This window comes from Vipera ursinii, assembly GCF_947247035.1.
Source record: "Vipera ursinii genome assembly, chromosome: 3".
Lineage (NCBI taxonomy): Eukaryota > Metazoa > Chordata > Lepidosauria > Squamata > Viperidae > Vipera > Vipera ursinii.
Genome location: NC_139516.1, coordinates 153,893,121 through 153,913,324, shown reverse-complemented (window position 1 = coordinate 153,913,324; position 20,204 = coordinate 153,893,121). Strand labels below are relative to the sequence as shown.

At 36.2% G+C, this 20,204-nt stretch overlaps 1 protein-coding gene across 1 annotated transcript in view; it reads left to right on the top strand.

Moving 5' to 3' along the window:
• The window catches only part of ZNF236 (zinc finger protein 236), a 65,802-nt gene that overhangs the window by 18,255 nt on the left and 27,343 nt on the right, over positions 1-20,204 (top strand). Inside the window, exons 7-19 of the mRNA XM_083359972.1 lie at positions 460-531; positions 2,370-2,534; positions 3,585-3,810; positions 5,022-5,294; positions 6,241-6,444; positions 7,803-7,947; positions 8,746-9,006; positions 10,084-10,334; positions 10,977-11,078; positions 16,549-16,700; positions 18,369-18,469; positions 18,619-18,770; positions 19,656-19,865. Coding sequence (XP_083216098.1) covers positions 460-531; positions 2,370-2,534; positions 3,585-3,810; positions 5,022-5,294; positions 6,241-6,444; positions 7,803-7,947; positions 8,746-9,006; positions 10,084-10,334; positions 10,977-11,078; positions 16,549-16,700; positions 18,369-18,469; positions 18,619-18,770; positions 19,656-19,865 — 2,314 coding nt within the window. The remainder of the gene's footprint in view (positions 1-459; positions 532-2,369; positions 2,535-3,584; positions 3,811-5,021; positions 5,295-6,240; positions 6,445-7,802; positions 7,948-8,745; positions 9,007-10,083; positions 10,335-10,976; positions 11,079-16,548; positions 16,701-18,368; positions 18,470-18,618; positions 18,771-19,655; positions 19,866-20,204) is intronic.

Genomic DNA, 20,204 nt, shown 5'->3' with positions numbered 1-20,204 from the left:
GTAGAAAAATAGGGACCACTACGGTGGGAAGGTAACAGCGTTCCGTGCACCTTTGGCGTCTAGTCATGCCGGCCACATGACCACGGAGATGTCCTCGGACAGTGCGCTGGCTCTTTGGCTTTGAAACGGAGACGAGCACCGGCCCCTAGAGTCGGAAACGACTAGCACACGTGCTGGGGAACCTTTACCTTTACCTTTAGAGACACTTGAAAAAAATCATTTGAGTTTTCAAAAAAAAGGCATTTATTAGTCATGTCTTAAAAAAGTGTATGTTAATGATTTTTCATCCTTTAATGAATACTCAGTAATTTCAGTGCATAAATTCTCTAGAATTATGTATTTTGTATCAGGATTTTAACAGGATTAGCCTAATGTAGTCCTAAATGGAACTAGTTCTTTATTACTTTACCATGTTTTGTTTTGAAAAGTAGATTTATATATATTTTTATCTTAAAATAGGATTCAGTGGCTCAGCCATTGACATTAGCAACAGTTAATTTACTGCATCCTGTTGACAATAAATGGAAAAATGTAAGTATTCTGCTTCTAACCTTAATGAGGTGTTATTAGTGTTGTAAAACCTCATATGGGACTCATTGCAGAAATTTTTATATATTTCATGTATTCCACATAATTGTCTCAGGGTGTTACAGTTAATCTTGAGAGATTTTATGATATTATTTCTTGAATTTGCTGTTACCAAATAAGGATAATCTTGTGCCGCTTGCAGGAATGCTGAGTGATCTACTAATCCTCATAACCAGAGAATATATTGAGCATTCTTGCATTGCAATTTGGCAGCAAAGAGGAGATTAGCATGGCTATTCCAGACATTGCTGGGTGCCTATTTTTTTTAAAAAAAGAGTCAAATGCAATCCAGTAGAAGACAAACACTGCCAAAATAGTGTTCAGAAAATGTCTGTGGACTTCAGATGTAATAGCCCATATGAATACCAAAAATTCCAGAAAGGCCAGAAACGGATTATCTAACAGACACCATTGGAATCTGCAAGGAATAAAATGATCCTGAAAAATAACCTAAAATTAGACATGAAATCAGTAGTATTTGTAGCTTACAAGATGATTAAATGTATTATATATTGTATATCTGAGATTTTTTTTAACTCTTTGCTTTTCTGCTTTTACTTTTTTACAAAGTACCCTATAAGGTTAATACAGTTAAAATGTGAAGCTGAATAAATTACAGGGTAGCTGTTAAAGTAACGCATTAGGGAACTTCTAATCAGCCCATTTAGAATATATTTTTAAAGTAATAGGTAGGAAGGTTCTTGCAGATAATTAACTGTTGTGGAATATTAACAAATCAGGAACAATGCGCTCAGAGGCAGTTCAGCAAAAGAGCACTTATAGCAGCATTCTGTAGAACCTGGAGTTCCTGAACTGTCTACAAAACCAGAAAGTATGGTGGTTACAGGAAATCTTAAAAATTATGAACCTGCTATTCCAAGGGAAGTAAATTTGTTCACTTATTAATCAATTTGTGTGCTTACAATTCCATTCCAGCTCATGGCATTTAACAATTAGGTATTTTTATTAAAGCACCAGAACAATAAGAACTAGTTGTTCTATTGGCAGAGAATTATGTTTCTGGTTGCTTGCTATTTATATATGTTACTGGTTTTTTTTTTACACCACTCAGCTCAAAAGATTCAGTGGCTTATACTCCTCATTATACTAAGTAGTATGTATAGTAAGAGTTTAAAAGAATACATAAAGCAAAAGCAAAGAAAACAATAATATCATTTTTTAAAAATTTAGGTTATACATGCTGGCCATCACTGATTTGATACTGATTTATAAGCCTTGCTGTTTTAGACATGGACAAGAATTGCTAATAATTGTTCAGCTTTAACAGTATCCCCACAAATATTTATAATAGAATGAGCCTAAAGTTACAAGGCACTAGAATTGTTGCATTTCATAAATATATTCTCACAGCAGAGCACACATCAAGCCTCCTACTATCTTTTCAAAGTTATTAGATTACATGGTTTATAAAACAATACACGTGCCTTTCTTGATTTTGTTATGCAATAAAGCTCCAGTTAATGAACTGGATTTTTTTTTGGTAATTATTTCCCGCCTATATGCTTTTTTTTTGGTCTCTGTCTCTGTGAAAAATGTGAAACGTTTGAATTTAACATTGCCGAAGTAGTGCCACGGTAAAGTAAAATTAACTTTTTGTCCAGCTTTGAAATATTGTTCCTTGCTTGCTGTTGGGTTATTAAACAGTATGGTGCAATTTCATTTAAAAATAGCGGTTTAATTTCAAATGTCCTATGTGTTCTATAATACCTAAAATGTGTTTGCAAATCACATTTGTATACTCACAAATGACTTATCCACAGGCAGAAAATCCAATAACTCCATCTGCAGGACATCAAGGCCAGCAATCAGTAACTGATGTCATTCAACAACTCCTTGAATTGTCAGAGCCAGTGGAAAATAATCAGTCCCAGCCATCTAGTCAGCAACTCAGTATGGCTGTGGGAATCAGCAGAGATATTTTGCAGGTAGGATAACCTGTTTGGAACGGTCACCTTTTCTTTTAACATATTGCAGTCTCCTTACTCGGAGCAAAGGAATAAACAAAGCATCTCAGACTAATTTCTTGTGTGGATTCAAGGAACGCTTGAATCTATGGAGATTCTCAATCATCCTCATCATGGTTGCCCCACAGGTGTTTTTTTCCAAAAGGAAACTGGACTTTCTTGTTTGTTTTTTTTTTTTCAGTTCTGAAGAAGCTTCTTGGATGAGAAGTTAATTGTTTTTAAGGAAAAAAAAAACAAAAAAATTGAGTTGCTCTTTGATAAAAGCACCTTTGGGATTTTGGAAGAGGTGCTTGAAAGTCAGACTGCTCCTGGTGGCTGAAAACAGGACTATGTGCTGATTGTGATTGTTTTAGGAAGGAAAAGTGCTGAATGCCCACAAGGGCATTACCCTCACCCAAATATTACCCTCACTCTGCCCCTCTCTTTCCAGTGAGAGAGCTATATGTAAGGGATGGCTGCTTGCTATTTGAGTGCTGTCTTCTTACAGGAATGCCATTGGCAGCTGTTGGTACTTCTTCCCACTGGGTTCAGGGTTTTCAAAATACCTGTGAAACTCCAGTTTTCAGTGTTAATAGGACTATAAAACATTGAAAAGAAATAAATGTATCTTATAAATGATGATATTATGTGACAAAATACTGTTTAAAATGAGCAACAGAACATGAATGAGTTGTTCATTATACTAAGTTGTTGAAGAAGGAAACCTTTCAGCAAATTTCTAGTTGTTTCTGGGCTGAAAGTGTTAGGAGTTACGCTTTCCTCTTTTTTTTTTGCCAATTGGGTTGTTACTTTTGGAACCTCAATAGAGCTTTACGCTTTTACTGTGCTTTTCTTACCTGGAGAATAGAGAAAACAAAGCTGTGAAGTGTTCAAATTTGAGTTAGCTAGATCCTTAACGAATGAAACAAATCAGACATCTCTGAAAACAAAGGACAGTTTAAAATAGTCTTGTCTTGTTTGAAAGTTACACATGGATCTTGCTCTCAGTTTAATTCATTATGTTTGTCTTAGCAAGCCTTGGAAAATAGTGGGCTATCCTCAATACCAGTTTCAGCAAACACCGACTGCAGTGAAACAAAGACTCCTCCAAGCCCAGAAGAGACTGCAGATGCTCAGAATCTCTCCAGCCATCAAGTCAACTCCAGCAATATGGAACAAGTTAAAGAGCGAGACAACCCAGAGAAAGTAGATAAAAAAGAGAAAAGGGTTCTGAAGAAAAAATCCCCATTTTTACCTGGTAATGGCGAAAGGTTCATTCTGTCCACTACAGTATACCTAAGGATTATTGACTAGTATATATCTTACCGGCAATGTGTGAAAAGCTGGCATTGTATAGAATGCCTAGGAAATCTATGGAATACATGGCATTTTTAGGCAAAATATGGAATGGCTGTGTATTTTAATATATGTATAATACCTAGGCATTATGCAGAATGACAAGAACTATTTAAGCAAAGTATGAAAAGAGAGTCATGAAAAGAGTTAGTCAGGGTTGGGTTAGGGTTATTGACCTACTTGTTGCAACAAGGAAAGCTAGAGTGGCATTTTAGCAGGAGTACTTTATACTTCGTGGATTTGCCCTTTGGAATTGCTTAGAATAATGCATAGGAAATGTGTGAAATATTAAGCATTTCATACTTTGACATCCCACTTGTTGGCATTTCTATAAATTTCCTAGTATTCTATAAAATGCCAAATTTCACACACTGACGGTAACATACACTGTATAAGCGTTACTTAGTAATATATATTGTAGCATTATCCCTGCTGATTGCTTTTCTGTACAGTAGTACAATCTGAATATAACCTTTCTGTTCACTGCTTGATAGGTTTCTAAAGTAAAAAAGTCTCTACAGGTTTCTAAAGTAAAAAAGTCTCTACAGACATTGCATTGTGTAACTATTAGCTGTTTAGAGATAGCATATCTAATAAATTGTAGGATCCAGGAATAATGTACTTTAAAGTGCCATTCCTAGTCAATCTGATCTGTAATCAGGTGGGAAAAGATGAAAAAAATAAGGAGAACCTCCCCCCAAAGTTCTATTCATGCTAAGAGAAAGGGCAGATATACTAGATACAAAAGTGAGCCCTTAAAATCTACATAATCATTTGGAGAATGTTGTCTAAGGGAGTTTTTCCAGAAAGTGTTGTGAAAATCTAGAGAGATCTGGGAAAAAATATAGTCCAGAAAAAAATTCAGACATACCTTTCCAGGAACTGCTTTTTTGCTTTCAGATTTTGAGTCATACTCAACTTATTAATTCATAGGGTAGCTATAATAGTCTGTTTCACTGAAACATTATTCCTCTAATAGTGAGCAATTCAGTCTCCCGATTGATGACATTTGCCAAAATTTAACCTTAAGTGTATTTCAAATTCCAGCCTTTTATTCTTTCACAATTAGCATGTCAACCTTTTTAAATTGTTTACTCTAAAAATATATTTCAGGGTCCATACGTGAGGAGAACGGAATACGATGGCATATTTGCCCATACTGCTCTAAGGAATTTAAAAAACCCAGTGATCTCGTACGGCATATACGCATTCACACTCATGAAAAGCCATTCAAATGTCCACAGTGTTTCCGGGCCTTTGCTGTGAAGAGTACTCTCACAGCACACATAAAAACGCACACGGGCATTAAGGCTTTTAAGTGTCAATACTGTATGAAGTGCTTTTCTACCTCAGGAAGTTTGAAAGTACATATTCGCTTGCACACAGGTAAGATCTTGCAACTGGACTTCTAATGTTTGGAAGCCCTGCTTATGTTTAATCTTAGCAAAAAAAGAAAAATGAAAATTTTCTGTATTATAGTAACTCTATTTGCTTCTCGGTTGTATTCTGATCAAACATAGCGAAGCAGGACCGACAATATCAGGTTTTCATTGTAAAATATATCTGTTGCTTACGTATGTTAAATTTAATATATGTCAACCCAGAAAGAAAGGACCAATAGAACTATAAATTGTGTACTGTTGAGTTTTTCTGGGCTCGTATTACAGTGTTTGTGTATTATTTGTGGAGACTTTGGATCCAGTATGGCTACTGTGGAGCCTTAAGCAAGGTCTTATTCAGAGTGTATATGGAGATTTTCAATCATCCAGGGTATGGTTGTCCCAAAGGTGTTTTTCCAAAAGATAACTGGACTTTTTTTGGAAGAAAGTCTGGTTGCCTTTTGGAAAAAGCACCCTTGGGGCCTTATCTGAAGCCTTATCCTTATGTCATACAGGCAGGCATCTTAGTTAAGGTGCTAAGCAAACTACTTTTATTCTGGGGAAGGCTTGGGTCATCTAGGATTTTTGGACTATCTTCTGTGCTCAGAAGGAAGCAGATTTGTCTTGCACATCTTCCGCTTACATATACAGCCATAATTTGCTTAGTCTGCCCGTTGCACACTGGGGCAAGGAGTGGGCTAGGTGAAGCTTGTATGTACTTTATTGTGTGGAAAACATTTGTTCTTTCTCATGATCCTACAAGGCCATCTATGTCCATGCTGGGGAAAGCAGGCCTTGTCTTGGTAGTTTTATAAGTTTAATTTTAAGTAGGAATGTTTTAAGGCAAAGCTTTTGAACGAATTAAGTGTATTTGATTGTTTACCATATCATCTTTTTATCTATTCCCTTTTTAGAAGTTGGGAATAAAAATGTAATCTCTGTGTCTTTTGTAGGTATTAGACCGTTTGCTTGTCCACACTGTGACAAAAAGTTTCGAACTTCAGGTCACAGAAAGACGCACATTGCTTCTCACTTTAAACATACTGAACTGAGAAAAATGCGGCATCAGCGGAAACCTGCAAAAATTCGAATAGGCAAGAGCAATGTGCCAGTACCTGATATTCCTTTGCAAGAACCGATCCTCATCACAGATTTAGGTAAAGTGTTTAACATAATTTTGCTGGAAAGGAATTTCATTTTCTACATAGAAGAGAGTAGAAATGAAAGGAATGTGTCTACTTGATCAAGCTAGATTCAGATAGTTTGAGAAAATATTTTTGCATGGCATAATATTTTAGCTATTATTATGCAAGAAACTTAATTTGAAAAGCAATTTCACTCTAGTGTGTCAGGCTTACTTAGCTAAGATAGAAATAAACTGCAGATAAAATACAGTACCTATTCTGATATACTGTATTTATATTTAAGAAGGCTTTGGAAAGAATTTGAAAATAATCTATATGGAGGAGACTTTCTAAGTAATCACAATTAGCACAGCTGCTTTAACTCTTTTGAAAATAAGTGCACTTATTTTAAACAGTTTGGACAGATCGAATCGGCTAGAGTTTCATTGAGGATATAAATTCAGTATATCCGTGCATAAGCTAAGCGTGTTCATATTTCAAGAGATTTACAAATACACAATTTTATTAAAGGGCGGACTACCTATTTTTCAAAATTTAATGTAGGAAGATATAAGAAAATAATTATTTACATTTGCAAATATCTCCTGATATTTAAACAGCCTAGTAAGTTTTAATGGTTAGGCTACCTTAGTCTCGGAGAAATCAATTGGTATTTTCTGTTGAAAACATGCATTCTTTTTTTCAAAAGAGTTCTTAAAATTGATTCATAGGAATATTTCTAATGGTGCAATTTATAAAGATTTTATTCACATAAGTTAAAGGCTAGTCTAGTGCTATGCTGCACCTTTGAAGACAAAATGGTGTTTTCAAGAGTCAGTGGGCTTACAAACCTAAAACCAGCGTACAATTTCTTAAAGGTGTCTTTTCCTAGGCCTGCATGGAAGATGCAGAGGACAGCCATGTGCTCTTAGAAAAGGCATGGCTGCTTTATGAAGTTGCTGCATTCATAATCACAAGTGTTTTGCAAGGTCCATTATGTCTTTGAATCTGACACATTGAATAATGTTACTGCTAAAATATTTAATTTTGAAAATGGATCATTGGCCTAGTACAGGGGGTAGGCAACCTGGGCTCTTTTATGACTCTTGGACTACAACTCCCAGAATTTCTGAGTCAGCACAGCTGACTCAGGAATTCTGGGAGTTGAAGTCCATGAATCATAAAAGAGCCGAGGTTGCCTACCCCTGGCCTAGTACAATGTACTGCCCTCCTGAGAAGTTTATATAAATTAAGGAAAAAAAGTAATTATGAAAAATGCATAATTTTCAATTCTGTTTAAGAACCAGAATATGGTAAACATTGGAAGGATGTTTTTTTTTGGGGGGGGGAAGGGGCTTTGAAATAGCATTAAGCTGCCATTCTTTCTGCAGGTCTTATTCAGCCAATCCCAAGGAATAGCCAATTTTTCCAAAATTATTTCAATAATAATTTTGTGAATGAAGCAGACCGGCCATACAAATGCTATTATTGTCACAGAGCTTATAAGAAGTCTTGTCATCTTAAACAACATATCCGGTAAATTCTAGTTAAAAATAGAACATTTAAAATTATTATAAAAAGTAAAGAAAACAAATGGTTCTTTTCTTATTTTTCAAGCTCCCTATTGCAAATCTTATTTTGGTAATTTCAAGAAATACTCAACATTAAAGACAGCCCAATTATGCTTGTTTAACTGAGGGACCAACTGGTTATAGAAATTAAAATTAGTATATATTTTTGTACACACACACACAAACACACACCATGAAGACTTATAGAAAAGAAATTTATGTTTTGGAATGGGCTTTATAGTTCCCAGACTTGAATGTTGTTAGACCTCGGTGAAGAGGTCTAAAACAGGCAGTGCATATTTCTGAACTAGAGTAGTTTAAGAATGGAAAATATTTTAAAACAGAAAGTGTCTTATCTTGTTATAGAAAATGTGTTATCTCTGCCAAAGGTGATATCACAAATTCTGCTGCACCCGTGAAATTGATTGTATTGAAAGACAAGTCAGTGCAAAGAAGGGGAGTTCTCAATTAATTGAGCTTCAGAGACATACCAAAAAAAAGTAAAGGGAAAAGGTAAACAATGGGTGTAGACTTGAAATTTCCCTGGTGATCGCTGAACATAATTAGTGATAAGTCCTCATTTCGGGTTAAGAGGAGAAGAAAATAAGAGGAAAGGGAATGGAGTAGGAATTTGAACAGGAGATTGTTGCAGGAGCCATTTCTGCTACCTTATTTGTGTCCCCTTTTCTCTCTTAATTACTATTTATTTAGTATTTATTTCCCTATCTGTTCCTCTGACTTTTTTCTTTGATTTGTTTCAAAGATCACACACTGGTGAAAAACCATTCAAATGTTCTCAGTGTGGAAGAGGCTTTGTATCAGCTGGAGTGTTAAAGGCACATATTCGAACCCACACTGGATTAAAAGCGTTCAAATGTCTTATATGCAACGGAGCTTTCACCACTGGAGGGAGCCTGCGGAGGCACATGGGCATCCATAATGACCTTCGACCCTATATGTGCCCTTATTGTCAAAAAACATTCAAAACCTCATTAAATTGTAAAAAACATATGAAAACGCACAGGTTTGTGTATCTTGAAATTCAGTCCTGAACTATAATTAATTACAGTTGTTATACAATGCTGTTTTGAACTTTTATGGGGCCTGTCGGTAAATTCAAGTTGTTGAATGAACTTTTAGGGCATTATTTTTCAGAGACTGGGGACCTAGGCTGAATTGCACACCAATATTTTTAATGAGTAGATCAATTTAAAAAAGAAAACACAGGATGAGAAAAAGCCAAAAGTCTCATTATCACTTGATTTTTAAATATATTTATTGTGGGCATAATATAGTAGCTAAATATATTTTTGCCAATTAGGTAACTTCCTTTTATTAACTCTAATTCCTTGTTAGTTTCTCTTAGCTTCATTTTATTTAATATTTTCAAGTTTATAATATAGCAGAAGTAGAAATGTGGGCAGATGGGGGGAATTCAGAAAGAGCTCAAATTAGATATATTGAGTGATTGGTTATATTACATCAAGTTTGTGTCACAGAAATAAATAGATTTTCTCCATGATCTGTCCCTAACCGAGTCCCTCCACCTTACTTTGGTTGTCCTTCCACCTTTCCCAGCATTAGAGTCTTCTTTAGAGATCTATGTCAGTGATGGCGAACCTTTTAGAGACCAAGTGCCCAAAAACCGGCCCCTCCCCACCCCCCCACCTCTGCCCGCTCCACCCCTGATCCGCCCCTGCCTGCAGGACCACCCACAGCCTCTACAGCCTGCTGTATATCAGCCAGATGGCCCAGCAGTGCTATGGCAGGCACACCTTCCACCTGTGCCCTGTAGCATCAACTGCACGCGACAGGGCAGGAGGGCGGAGTCATGTCCTTGCTGCCCGGCTGCCATGTCCTTGGCTGTACTCCTTTGCGTGGGTCATGCTCGGGAACAACTCTCCTCTAGGGGGGGCTGCTGGTGGGGCCGTGGGGGGAGGCGGGGATGGGGCAATGGTGCACGTGCCCACAGAGAGGGCTCTGAGTGCTGCCTCTGGCACGCTTGCCATAGGTTCGCCACCACTGACCTATGTCTTTGCATAATGTGTCCAAAGTTCTAATATGTTGACATTGCAAAAGATGCTTCTTCCTTTTCTTCTAGGTATGAGCTTGCTCAGCAGCTTCAGCAACATCAACAAGCTGCTTCCATTGATGACACAGCTGTAGATCAGCAGAATATACATGTTTCTACTCAAATGCAAGTGGAAATTGAAAGTGAAGAGTTGCAGTCAACTGAAGCTGTTGCAACAGATCAAGAAGCTATTTTAGATTTAGAACAGCAGCAGGTTGTTGACACTGAAGAAAGTGGACTCAGGCCACAGTTGACTGATCAGTCATTAGGTCAAGAGGAAGGTAAACTACTGAGTGAATGGCTGATTACAGGATTAAAATCCACAGGGTTGTATCACTGATGGTGATACCAGAGAGTTAAGGTGTTAAATAAATATTGTATTGCCTGGATCAAGGTTTTTCCTAAGAAAAGGAGATAAGTGTGTATTACATTTCCAAATTCCAGATTTGGAATTTCTTTCCTTAGTAGTACTTTTTTGGCAATTCACAGGTATTTTGAAGATGAATGAAATGTAAAAATTAAGTGGCAGGGTTTTAAAAATATCAAAGTAGAAAATAATTAGACTTTTATAATTTCCTCTTTTACTTAACATCTTTTTCCAGTTAAAGTAACACTCAATTCAGGGGGTTTTATTACTGAACTTTGGAAGCAACAAACAAAATTTGTCCTATGTGTAAAAACACACATTGCAAGGATTACATTTGTCCATACAGTGTATATTTCTATGAATGTGTAAAATTTTGTTCATTCTATGTGTATCACTATTTTATGCATGGATAAAATGAGTTGTATTTAACAGACATTTTGCTTTTCTCCATTAGTCTGTTAAATCAAGGATTTCTTTTTTTTGTTAAACAGCTTCCACAGCAACTGCCGAACTACTTAATGTCATTTCCTTTTCAAATACATATATTTAATTTCAGATAGATTTGTGACATCCCAGCATGCACTGCAAGAAAATATAAACCAGTTTGAGCAGCAAACTATAGTACAGCAGTCGTTTGATCAGCAAGGATTATCACAAGGTTGGTAAAGATACAGACACTGTGTCAGACAGTGTTTTTGTTGCATTTGGAAGCTTCACGAGCAATTTATTTCAATTCCAAAATATCATAAATAGAAGGCAGTAAGAACTTAATGCAGTTCTATTGCTAGAGGCTAAAGTCCAGTTATTTTTTAAATTGCTAATCTGTGAACCTTAAAGTTTATCTTCACTGAGTTGCATCCAAAGGCAACCCTTTGCAGATGAAAATGCTCCTGTTCTCAGAAAGAGCTAGGATCATAATGGAAACTTCCAACAAGAGAAGGATGGTAATTTCCTACAATTCCCTATTCCCCCATCCCACTCCCCACTAGTGTTCTAAAGGTTTTCAGTCTTTATGCACACTGAAATACGTTGTGCTGGGGTCTGGAGCTAGACTGATCTTCAGCAGCAATACATTTGCATAAAATATAAAACTGCATCCCGCCTTTTAGAATTAGAAAGCATACTTGATCGTTGGTGTGCTTTTTGCTTTTTTTTAAAAAAATATATTTACTTAGAAATGCTAGAGAAGGAATAATTAAAAAGTCTACATTGTACACAATTCCTATTCAACTTGGAATACCCTCTACAGATTTTCCATACTTTGGAGTTTCCTTGAAGTTCCTGGAGCCCTTCAGAAATTTTGAATTTCAGGTAGGTGTGTACAGACACATGTGTTTAAAATGGTGGACCCCATCCCTTTGTCTGGATATGTGTTTCATTCTTTTCCATTTTCCTTTCTACTAGTTAGAGAGGAAAACTCAATTCAGGTCATTGTCTCTTTGCTTCTTTGTTCTTACAGACAGCATTGTTCTTAGGTATCACTCATTGATTCCATAGGAAAAACATTACATGCTCTGTTATTAGATGACAGTTAAGGTTGGTACTTTTCTCTTGCTCTTTCCACAGTTCTCCTTTATATGCCCATAGCTTCTCCTCCTGATGGATAGCTTTTAGATCCATAAGGGCAACACTAAAGGAATAGCACATACATGCCTGGAAGGAAAAGGGAGCAGAACCATAAACATGACTTCTGTTATAACTATGATTGTTCCATTGTAACCTTTGGATAGATTATTTTTGCACCCTTCAGAGTTAGAATAATTTTTCTTACTACAAGAGCCTTTCAGTACAGTTAATCAAATCTAAATGCGATACAATTCCATTAAAATAAAGAGTTAATAGAAACCTTAACAACTTAAAGGTGTGACCCATATCTCACCTGTATGATGCATATATAAAAAATACTATCATTTTCAATTTCTTTAAATGTTACGAAGGCTCTTTCATTAATATTTTTCATTACGTAGTTTGTTTGGAGAATTATTGTATTTTCTGTTTTGTGTGCAGGAGATTCATTAGTTCTGAGAACTATTTTTGCATGAATACAAGTGCTGAAATATACAAGTTATTTTAAAATAAAATCATTGCCCGAACACACAGGATTGAAATACTTCTGTCTCTTCCATGAATACTAGGGATTAAAATGCAGATCTTTTTGTTCTCTACCTTTTCAACAATTCCTCTTTAGATGTGAACAAAATCAACTTCTCGCTGTTTGCAGGTCTTCTCTGTTATAGAACAATAATTAAATGACTCACACTTACTGTTATTAACCCATGTCAAATTTGGTCTATTGAACCGTGGCTTAATAAACCAGGATATAAATATAAATTTCATGTGCTCATTGATTTTATTTTTTTATTTGTCACTTGATTCACATAGGACATTAATCCAGATTGAGGTTTGTCAGTTTATTAAATTTAGCTTATGCAAACCCAACCACTATAGTTTAGTATTGACCACTAAGACTTTATCAATAAACCGTAGTTTAAAAATTCTGGTTTTATATATTCAAGCATTAGCTGAACAGATCGCTCAGCCTACCTCCTAGGTAAGTTGACTTACCAAAATTAATTTTACAGCATGGATTTTCATCAGATATTTACTCTCAACTGCCTTCTAGGCAAAGGACATTTTTAAACAGAGTCTTAGGGTTATAAAGTTTTTTATTGTTTTTTTAACCTCTACATACATATGTTAGTTTTTCAAACAGCGTGCAATCTGGATTCATAAAATGCTAATACATAATCAAGTCTAAGACAGAGTCTTAGATATCAGTGCCCAAACAGACATGGAGGTACTGGCCAAAAAAAAAGCTGCGTTAAAAACAAAATACCCGTGAATGAGTTTCATGCGATTCCTAACAAGGTCTATGCTAGAGCAAGAGTTGAGTTGCTGGATTCGATGGCTAAATATGGGTGCTTCATCACTTGTTATATCCTGAAAGGATATCTATATGTGGTGCCCCAACCATCAAATATATTGCTCATGTTTTGTTCAACTATTAACTCCATACTCCGTTTAGGCTTAGATATTTAAAATCCCTACTTGAATCAACATCCCATTGAGACCTGAATGGTAGCTTGTTCCATTTGATCTAATATATAACAAGTTGTAAGCAGAACTGCTAACACAAGGCAGTTAAGCTAAAAATCCATTATATTGAACAGATCCGGATTTCATGTAAAGGCGATGTATTTATCCAAAAGTTAATTCTTTGTATTTAACACGTATAGATTTTATTATTTTCTTCTACCTATTTTATCTTCAAAATAGACTTTGTATTTTACCTTTATTTTATTTTCTTTGACATGGTCATAATACTACTTTGGTACTACTGCTACCTAACAATTAACAGTCTGGGAACCACTCCTTCTTATGAGACTTATCTCATTGGATCTAAATTGGGCATTCATTATTTCTAAATGTAGTTATTTTTAAATCTGCTTTAAAGATGGATTTCATATCCTGATATAAGAATTTATTAACCCCAATTTCCCCAGTTTGAATCAGTGGGAGGCTTCCTGACTGGTTTTTCAATAAATCTGAAGAGCAGAAAGGGGTTAAAAGGTGGTACACGTAAAGCTCATGCATATCCTGGTTTATGCAGCCAAGACTTCATTATTCAAATTGGCCTATTGTGAAGAATAAAAAGCTGCTCAGATTTAGCTACCATATAATACACTAAGCAAATCATTTTCCAATCTGCTTGAAAGACTTCCAGGTCAATGGTAGCCATGGATTTCGTAACAAGCAAATATGGAAAGTTATTGCATCCTCCCTTCACTGCATTTTCAACAGTTACCTCCACTTTTTATGGCACTCTGTTCTTTCTAAGAAAAGAAGCAAGCAGTAGAAGGGAAAACAGTGACTTCAAAGAGACAGTGCTTTTCTGTGCAGTATTGCACTTGCAAATTACATCATTTAAAAGGAAGAAATAAGGCTCTATGTTGTAGATTCAATTTGAGGAGAATTGTTGTGTGATTATTTTTTCCTTGGATTAGGGCGCACACTTATATCAATATTTGTTCCTGCTTTATTTGGTGGGTAATAAGGAAGATAAAGGGTACCGGGTCAACCTCTTAGACATATGCATGTGTACATAAATTCAAAATGTGAACGGCTCTGAATTAAAGGAAACTTCAATTTATGTTCTGTGGACATTACCGTAAAAAAGAAGGAAAATGAAAGGTAAGTGACTTTACTATGGCTATTTAGTAAATCCTTAGAATGTTTCTACATTTGTTCTTTTCTTCTAGGTTTGGAGAACAGAGTTTCCATTTTTCCATAGCCATTATTATAATAATGAGCTATTACTATATTGTTCTTCATTAGATATTGCTGATTTTATGGATCCCTGTTTTTCTGTAGCAATATGTAGGATTGGTTAGATGACATCAAGTTGGCATGACCACACATGTTCCCTATGTCACACCATCTCTAGTGACAATCCATAGCTATTCCAAAGATATTCCAGTGATCTCTTGATTTCCATCCAGAGAGCAACTTTGCCAAGGTCAGACATTTTTCCCTAGTCCAAATATATTCCTCATTATCTTTCACCCCTAAGTAGCCGCTAATAGATGGTTACATTTGTATAAAATTTATTTTTACTTGCTACATATTAATTTCTGATACGATCCTGATATATGTTGGCTTATATCAAATCATATATTTGACTGACCTTTTTAATATCATTTGTCACTCCTTATTTTCATGTAGTCTCATGCTTTGGATAATATATGTATAATGTGGTTTAAAGAGGCCTATCCCTATCTTATCTATGTTATTTCATGCATCTCACATTCTATGTTCCAGTTATATGTGTCCTTCTAAGTAAGGAATTCCTCTTTGTTACTATGAAAGCCAGTCTGGTGTAGTGGTTAAGGCATCTGGCTAGAAACCAGGACAAAGCCAGCTGAGTGACATTGGGTTATTCACTTTCTCTCTGCCCTAGGAAGGAGATGATGGCAAATCACTTCTAAAAAACCTTGCTGAAGAAACTGCAAGGAATTATCAATAACAATAATAATAATAGAGTTGGACGGGACCTTGGAGGTCTTCTAGTCCAACCCCCTACTCAGGCAGGAAACCCTATACCATTTCAGACAAATGGTTGTCCAATCTCTTCTTAAAAACTTCCAGTGTTGGAGCATTCACAACTTCTGGAGGCAGGTTGTTTCGCTGATTAATTGTTCTAACTCTCAGGAAATTTTTCCTTAGTTCTAGGAATCTAGGTTATCCAGTCAGTCTCTGAGAATTGGACACGATTGAATGGAAGAGGGGAAAAAATGAGTTCCTCTTTCAGGAGCCAATCTTCTTGCATTTTTGATTTGGCTTTCTATAGACTCGCAGGGGTGTCAAACTGCCGGCCCGCGGGCCGGATGTGCCATGCAGAAGCCGCGCCCACCCCATTGCCGGCAATGGCAAAATTGTTCCGATACGTTGCGCTATGTCATGTGACGTCATGAGTTTGACATGTCTGATTTAGAGAGAAGGCCAGTCTATATTGGGGAAAATGTGTTGTCATCTGCCACACAAGCATATTGGCATAATGTTTATATACTTTTCTTGTCAGCAATAAATAGTTTGTCATTGTCTTCTTCTAGTTTTCATATTCCTAGATGGGCTGCCTTTCCTCATTTCTATAGAATCATACCTACCTTAATTATTCTTAGCTTCACCTTTCAATTTTATTGGTGAAGGTGACCCTAATGGCAGCTAATACATGTATGGATTAGCTAATGCTGTTAGGATCATTAACATTATTCAGCTGTCCCATTATATCCAGATCATAATGTGTCAGGCTTTTAAAATATGATACTATGGTGGTATCACTTACATAAACTTTGAAACAATATCTCACAGTCTTGCCAAGAAAGAGGAGAAGTGAAGGATTATTGACCAGCGCAACAATTTGTGCCGATCTTGGATCTATCCCAGAGATTTGGAAAGAGATTTTCCTTGCATTCCTGTTTGCTGAGTTCAAGATGCTGTTTTATATGAATCATGTTAAAGAGCTCATTTAGTTAGCAAAACCTGAGTTGTGAAGGATTTTTTTCTTTGTTTTAGCTGTGTTTGTGTTAAAAAAAATAGGGGGTTGTTTTGTTCATTTGTATTTGTACCAGGTTTCACAGTTAATGATGGCTACAGTCAACCAAATCAGTTTCCAGCAGTACAGCAGCTTCAGGATTCAAGCACTCTTGAATCTCAGGCTCTTTCAACAAGCTACCATCAACCAAATCTGCTTCAGGTTCCTGCCTCTGACACTATCAATGTAGTAAGTATTCATTAAAAGATTGAAGAAACTATTTGTGCTGTTTCTGATTTTAGACGGATGAGATTTTGGATGAGATCTGTTTTTTATGTGATTTCAAGGCTAATAATAAGACAGAGATAGCTTTGATGGATGCTCAGCTTCAGGAACTGAAAGAATTTTACGTCTGTCTCTTGTCAGTCTCTTGAACCTTGGTATTTAAAAACAGAACCATAGTATGTCTAATTGAGAAAAAGCTCGAAGGCATTTTTTTTGGCAAGTCTTAGAAATCTAATTAGATCCTTGGATCCAATTTCAAAAGATTGTGCTAAACGTAATAGCTGATTTAGATGGATCGGCTTGGTAATGGAGAATTAATAGAAGCTTAATGTGGATAAGACCGCAGTCAAAAGGTAGATATAACTTCGGAATTATTTGGGAGGATTTATTGTCCTTTTGAAACAGTGTCAAAAACTGTTCTTCATGATCATATTTCAGCAATGTCTATTATTTTATATAATTAAAGTTAATATACCAATTGTACTCAGTACTGGTTTTGTATCAGATCTCTGCCAAATTCATCCCATTTGGATGACTTCCTATATTGTATTGCAGTGAAATTCTTCATCAGAGCCAGTTGTAAATAACGTTATGGTTCCTTTATTGCAATTTTACTAGTTACAAATCTATGTCTAAGCCCTGTTATGACTATAGGTGAAAACCTGTAAGCAGGATATTTGAAAAACACTTCTACCATAAAGAATTGTACAGCAGGCCTTTTCAGTTGCTACTGCCAAATGCTGGAAATCCACATTTGGAACCTAGATGCTAGAATTTTCTTCACATAAGCCTTGACTTTTAGACTGACTTAGTGGTAAAGTAAAGTAAAATAAAAGTAAGGTAAGGTAAGGTAAGGTAAGAAGGTAAAGTAAAGTGTAAAGTAAAGTAAAGTAACTATTGGATACCTTTTTCATGTATTTTATTTGCTTTTTATGTTTTGATCATGAGTTCTGTAGTGCATAGTTAGCTATCTTGAAAATGCATTTTGGTAGAAAAGCTACCTATATGTAAATATTTTCCCCCCAAAATTAAAAAAAAAATATTTAAATCAGAGAAATAATCTATGCTGAGAATAAGATTGTGGCATTTTGGAATCACTTGGGTTTAGATCTTCTACTCTTATGGGCTAAATCAGAGGTTATTATAAGATGAGATAAGAAGATAAGATAATCTTTATTGTCATTTTTTTTTTACTGTGGGCACAACGGCACACATCAAAAATGAAATTTAGTTGCCCCCTCTCAAAGTGAAACACATGACACACACCTAAAACATACTGTATACAACATATGTATAGACCCACCCCCCTACATATGCATAACAATAAAATATTAAATACTGTCCATCTTGAATATATAACGGGAGGAGGAAGCCTGAGAGTTCACAAGGTTAATGCTGTGTGGAATGAAATTATGGTTGAATCTGGATGTTCTGCTACGGATACCACGAAGCCTCCTCCCAGAAGGTAACAAGGAAAACAGGTGGTGAAGAGGATGAGTAGTGTCCCAGATAATCTTACGGACCCTGTTCAAGCAATGCTTCTGTACTATGTCTTTGATGGGAGGGAGGGAACTGCCAATGATCTTATCCCATTGTAGATTTAAAAGATTTATTTTAATTATTGATAACCAGGCTACCCGGTTAGTTCAAGATCAATCACCAGACCTTGAGATGCATACCCAGCGTTCCCAGTTTCTGGAAGATAACGATGATCAAAGCAAGAGATCTTACAGGTATGTCATACTTCGAAAGGTAGTGATATATAATATGTGTGTTTTGCTAGCATTAAGTCAGAAACTGTAATTATTTTTTTTCATATATTCATAGGTATTCATCAATTCTTTTGATTCATTTTATTCAACATAAACTTTCATTTTAATAGGTGTGAGTATTGCAATAAGGGCTTCAAGAAATCTAGCCACTTGAAGCAGCATGTCCGTTCACACACTGGGGAGAAGCCTTATAAATGTCAACTCTGTGGCCGGGGATTTGTCTCTTCTGGAGTTCTTAAATCTCATGAGAAAACACATACAGGTGATGAAATTTTGCTAATATTTGGTTCCCTTGCAAATCCCTTTAGATTACTTAAAATGGACAGTACAATGGGATCAAGCCTGGAGATACAGATAGTCCTTGACTTATGGCCATAATTGAGCTCAAAATTTCTGTTGCTAATTGAGACAGTTGTTAAGTGAATTTTGCCCCATTTTATGGCATTTCTTGCCACAGTTGTTAAGTGAGTCACTGCAGCTGTTAGGTTAGTAACATGGTTAAGTGAATCTGACTTCCCCACTGACTTTGCTTGTCAGAAGGTTACAAACGGTGGTCACATGACCTCAGGGCACTGTGACCGTCATAAACATGAGTCAATTGCCAAGCATCTGAATTTTTATCACATAACCGTGGAGATGCTGTAACGGTTGTAAGTTTGAAAAACTGTCATAGGTCATTTATTTTCACTGTTGTAACTTTGAACGGTCACTAAATGAACTGTTGTAAGTCAAGGACTATTTGTATTGGGATTAATAGTTACCAGTTACAAAATCACCTATAAATTCACAACAAGTGGCATCAGTGTAGTGATTTGTTGAGAAAACTGAAGTAGTAATGAGAGAATGCATTTGAAATCCTCACGCAGCCATGAAGCTCATTTGGTGACAGAACTAGTCAGTCTTTATTACCATAAATTTATAGGATTGTTTTGAATACTTTTGTAGGAGAGGAGTAACCTTATATTGCAGCTGAATGTAGATTAAAAATGTGGTGAGTAAATAACAGTAAATACATCTGTGGAACTAACTGGAAGTCATCAGAGTATGTTTTCACATTTGCCTTTGTTTTGTATCATTTTGATGTGTAGATGAATTATACAACCACCACTCCCCATTTGTATTTACTTTCCTCTGTTTCCCCCCCCAGGAGTTAAAGCATTCAGTTGCAGTATTTGTAATACTTCCTTCACCACCAATGGGAGCCTTACTAGACATATGACAACTCATATGAGTATGAAGCCCTACAAGTGCCCATTTTGTGATGAAAGCTTCAGAACCACAGTTCACTGTAAAAAACATATGAAAAAGCATCAAGCAGTGTCTTCAACAACAGCAACGGGAGAAGTAGCTGGAGGGGGTAAGCAACTTTCTCTGTATAGCAGGAAAGCATATTACCGTTAGCCTTGACTTACAATTGGTTGTTTAACTAGCATTCAAAGTTATGACAGTCTTGAAAAGGATGGTCTACAACCCATAAAGCTTTTCTGGCCATTGTGAAAATATTGGATCTCCTCCTCCCCATCACATGACTCTATTTTCAGTACTTGACAGTTGGCTCACATTTATAACCAGTTGCCAAGCTTCCTGTGATCATGTGATCGTCATTTGCAATTTTCTCTGCTGGCTTCCCAAGAAATTCGGTGGGGAAGCCAAGAGAGATGGTGTGTGGGGTGGGGGGAGAGTGGAACTGAAATTC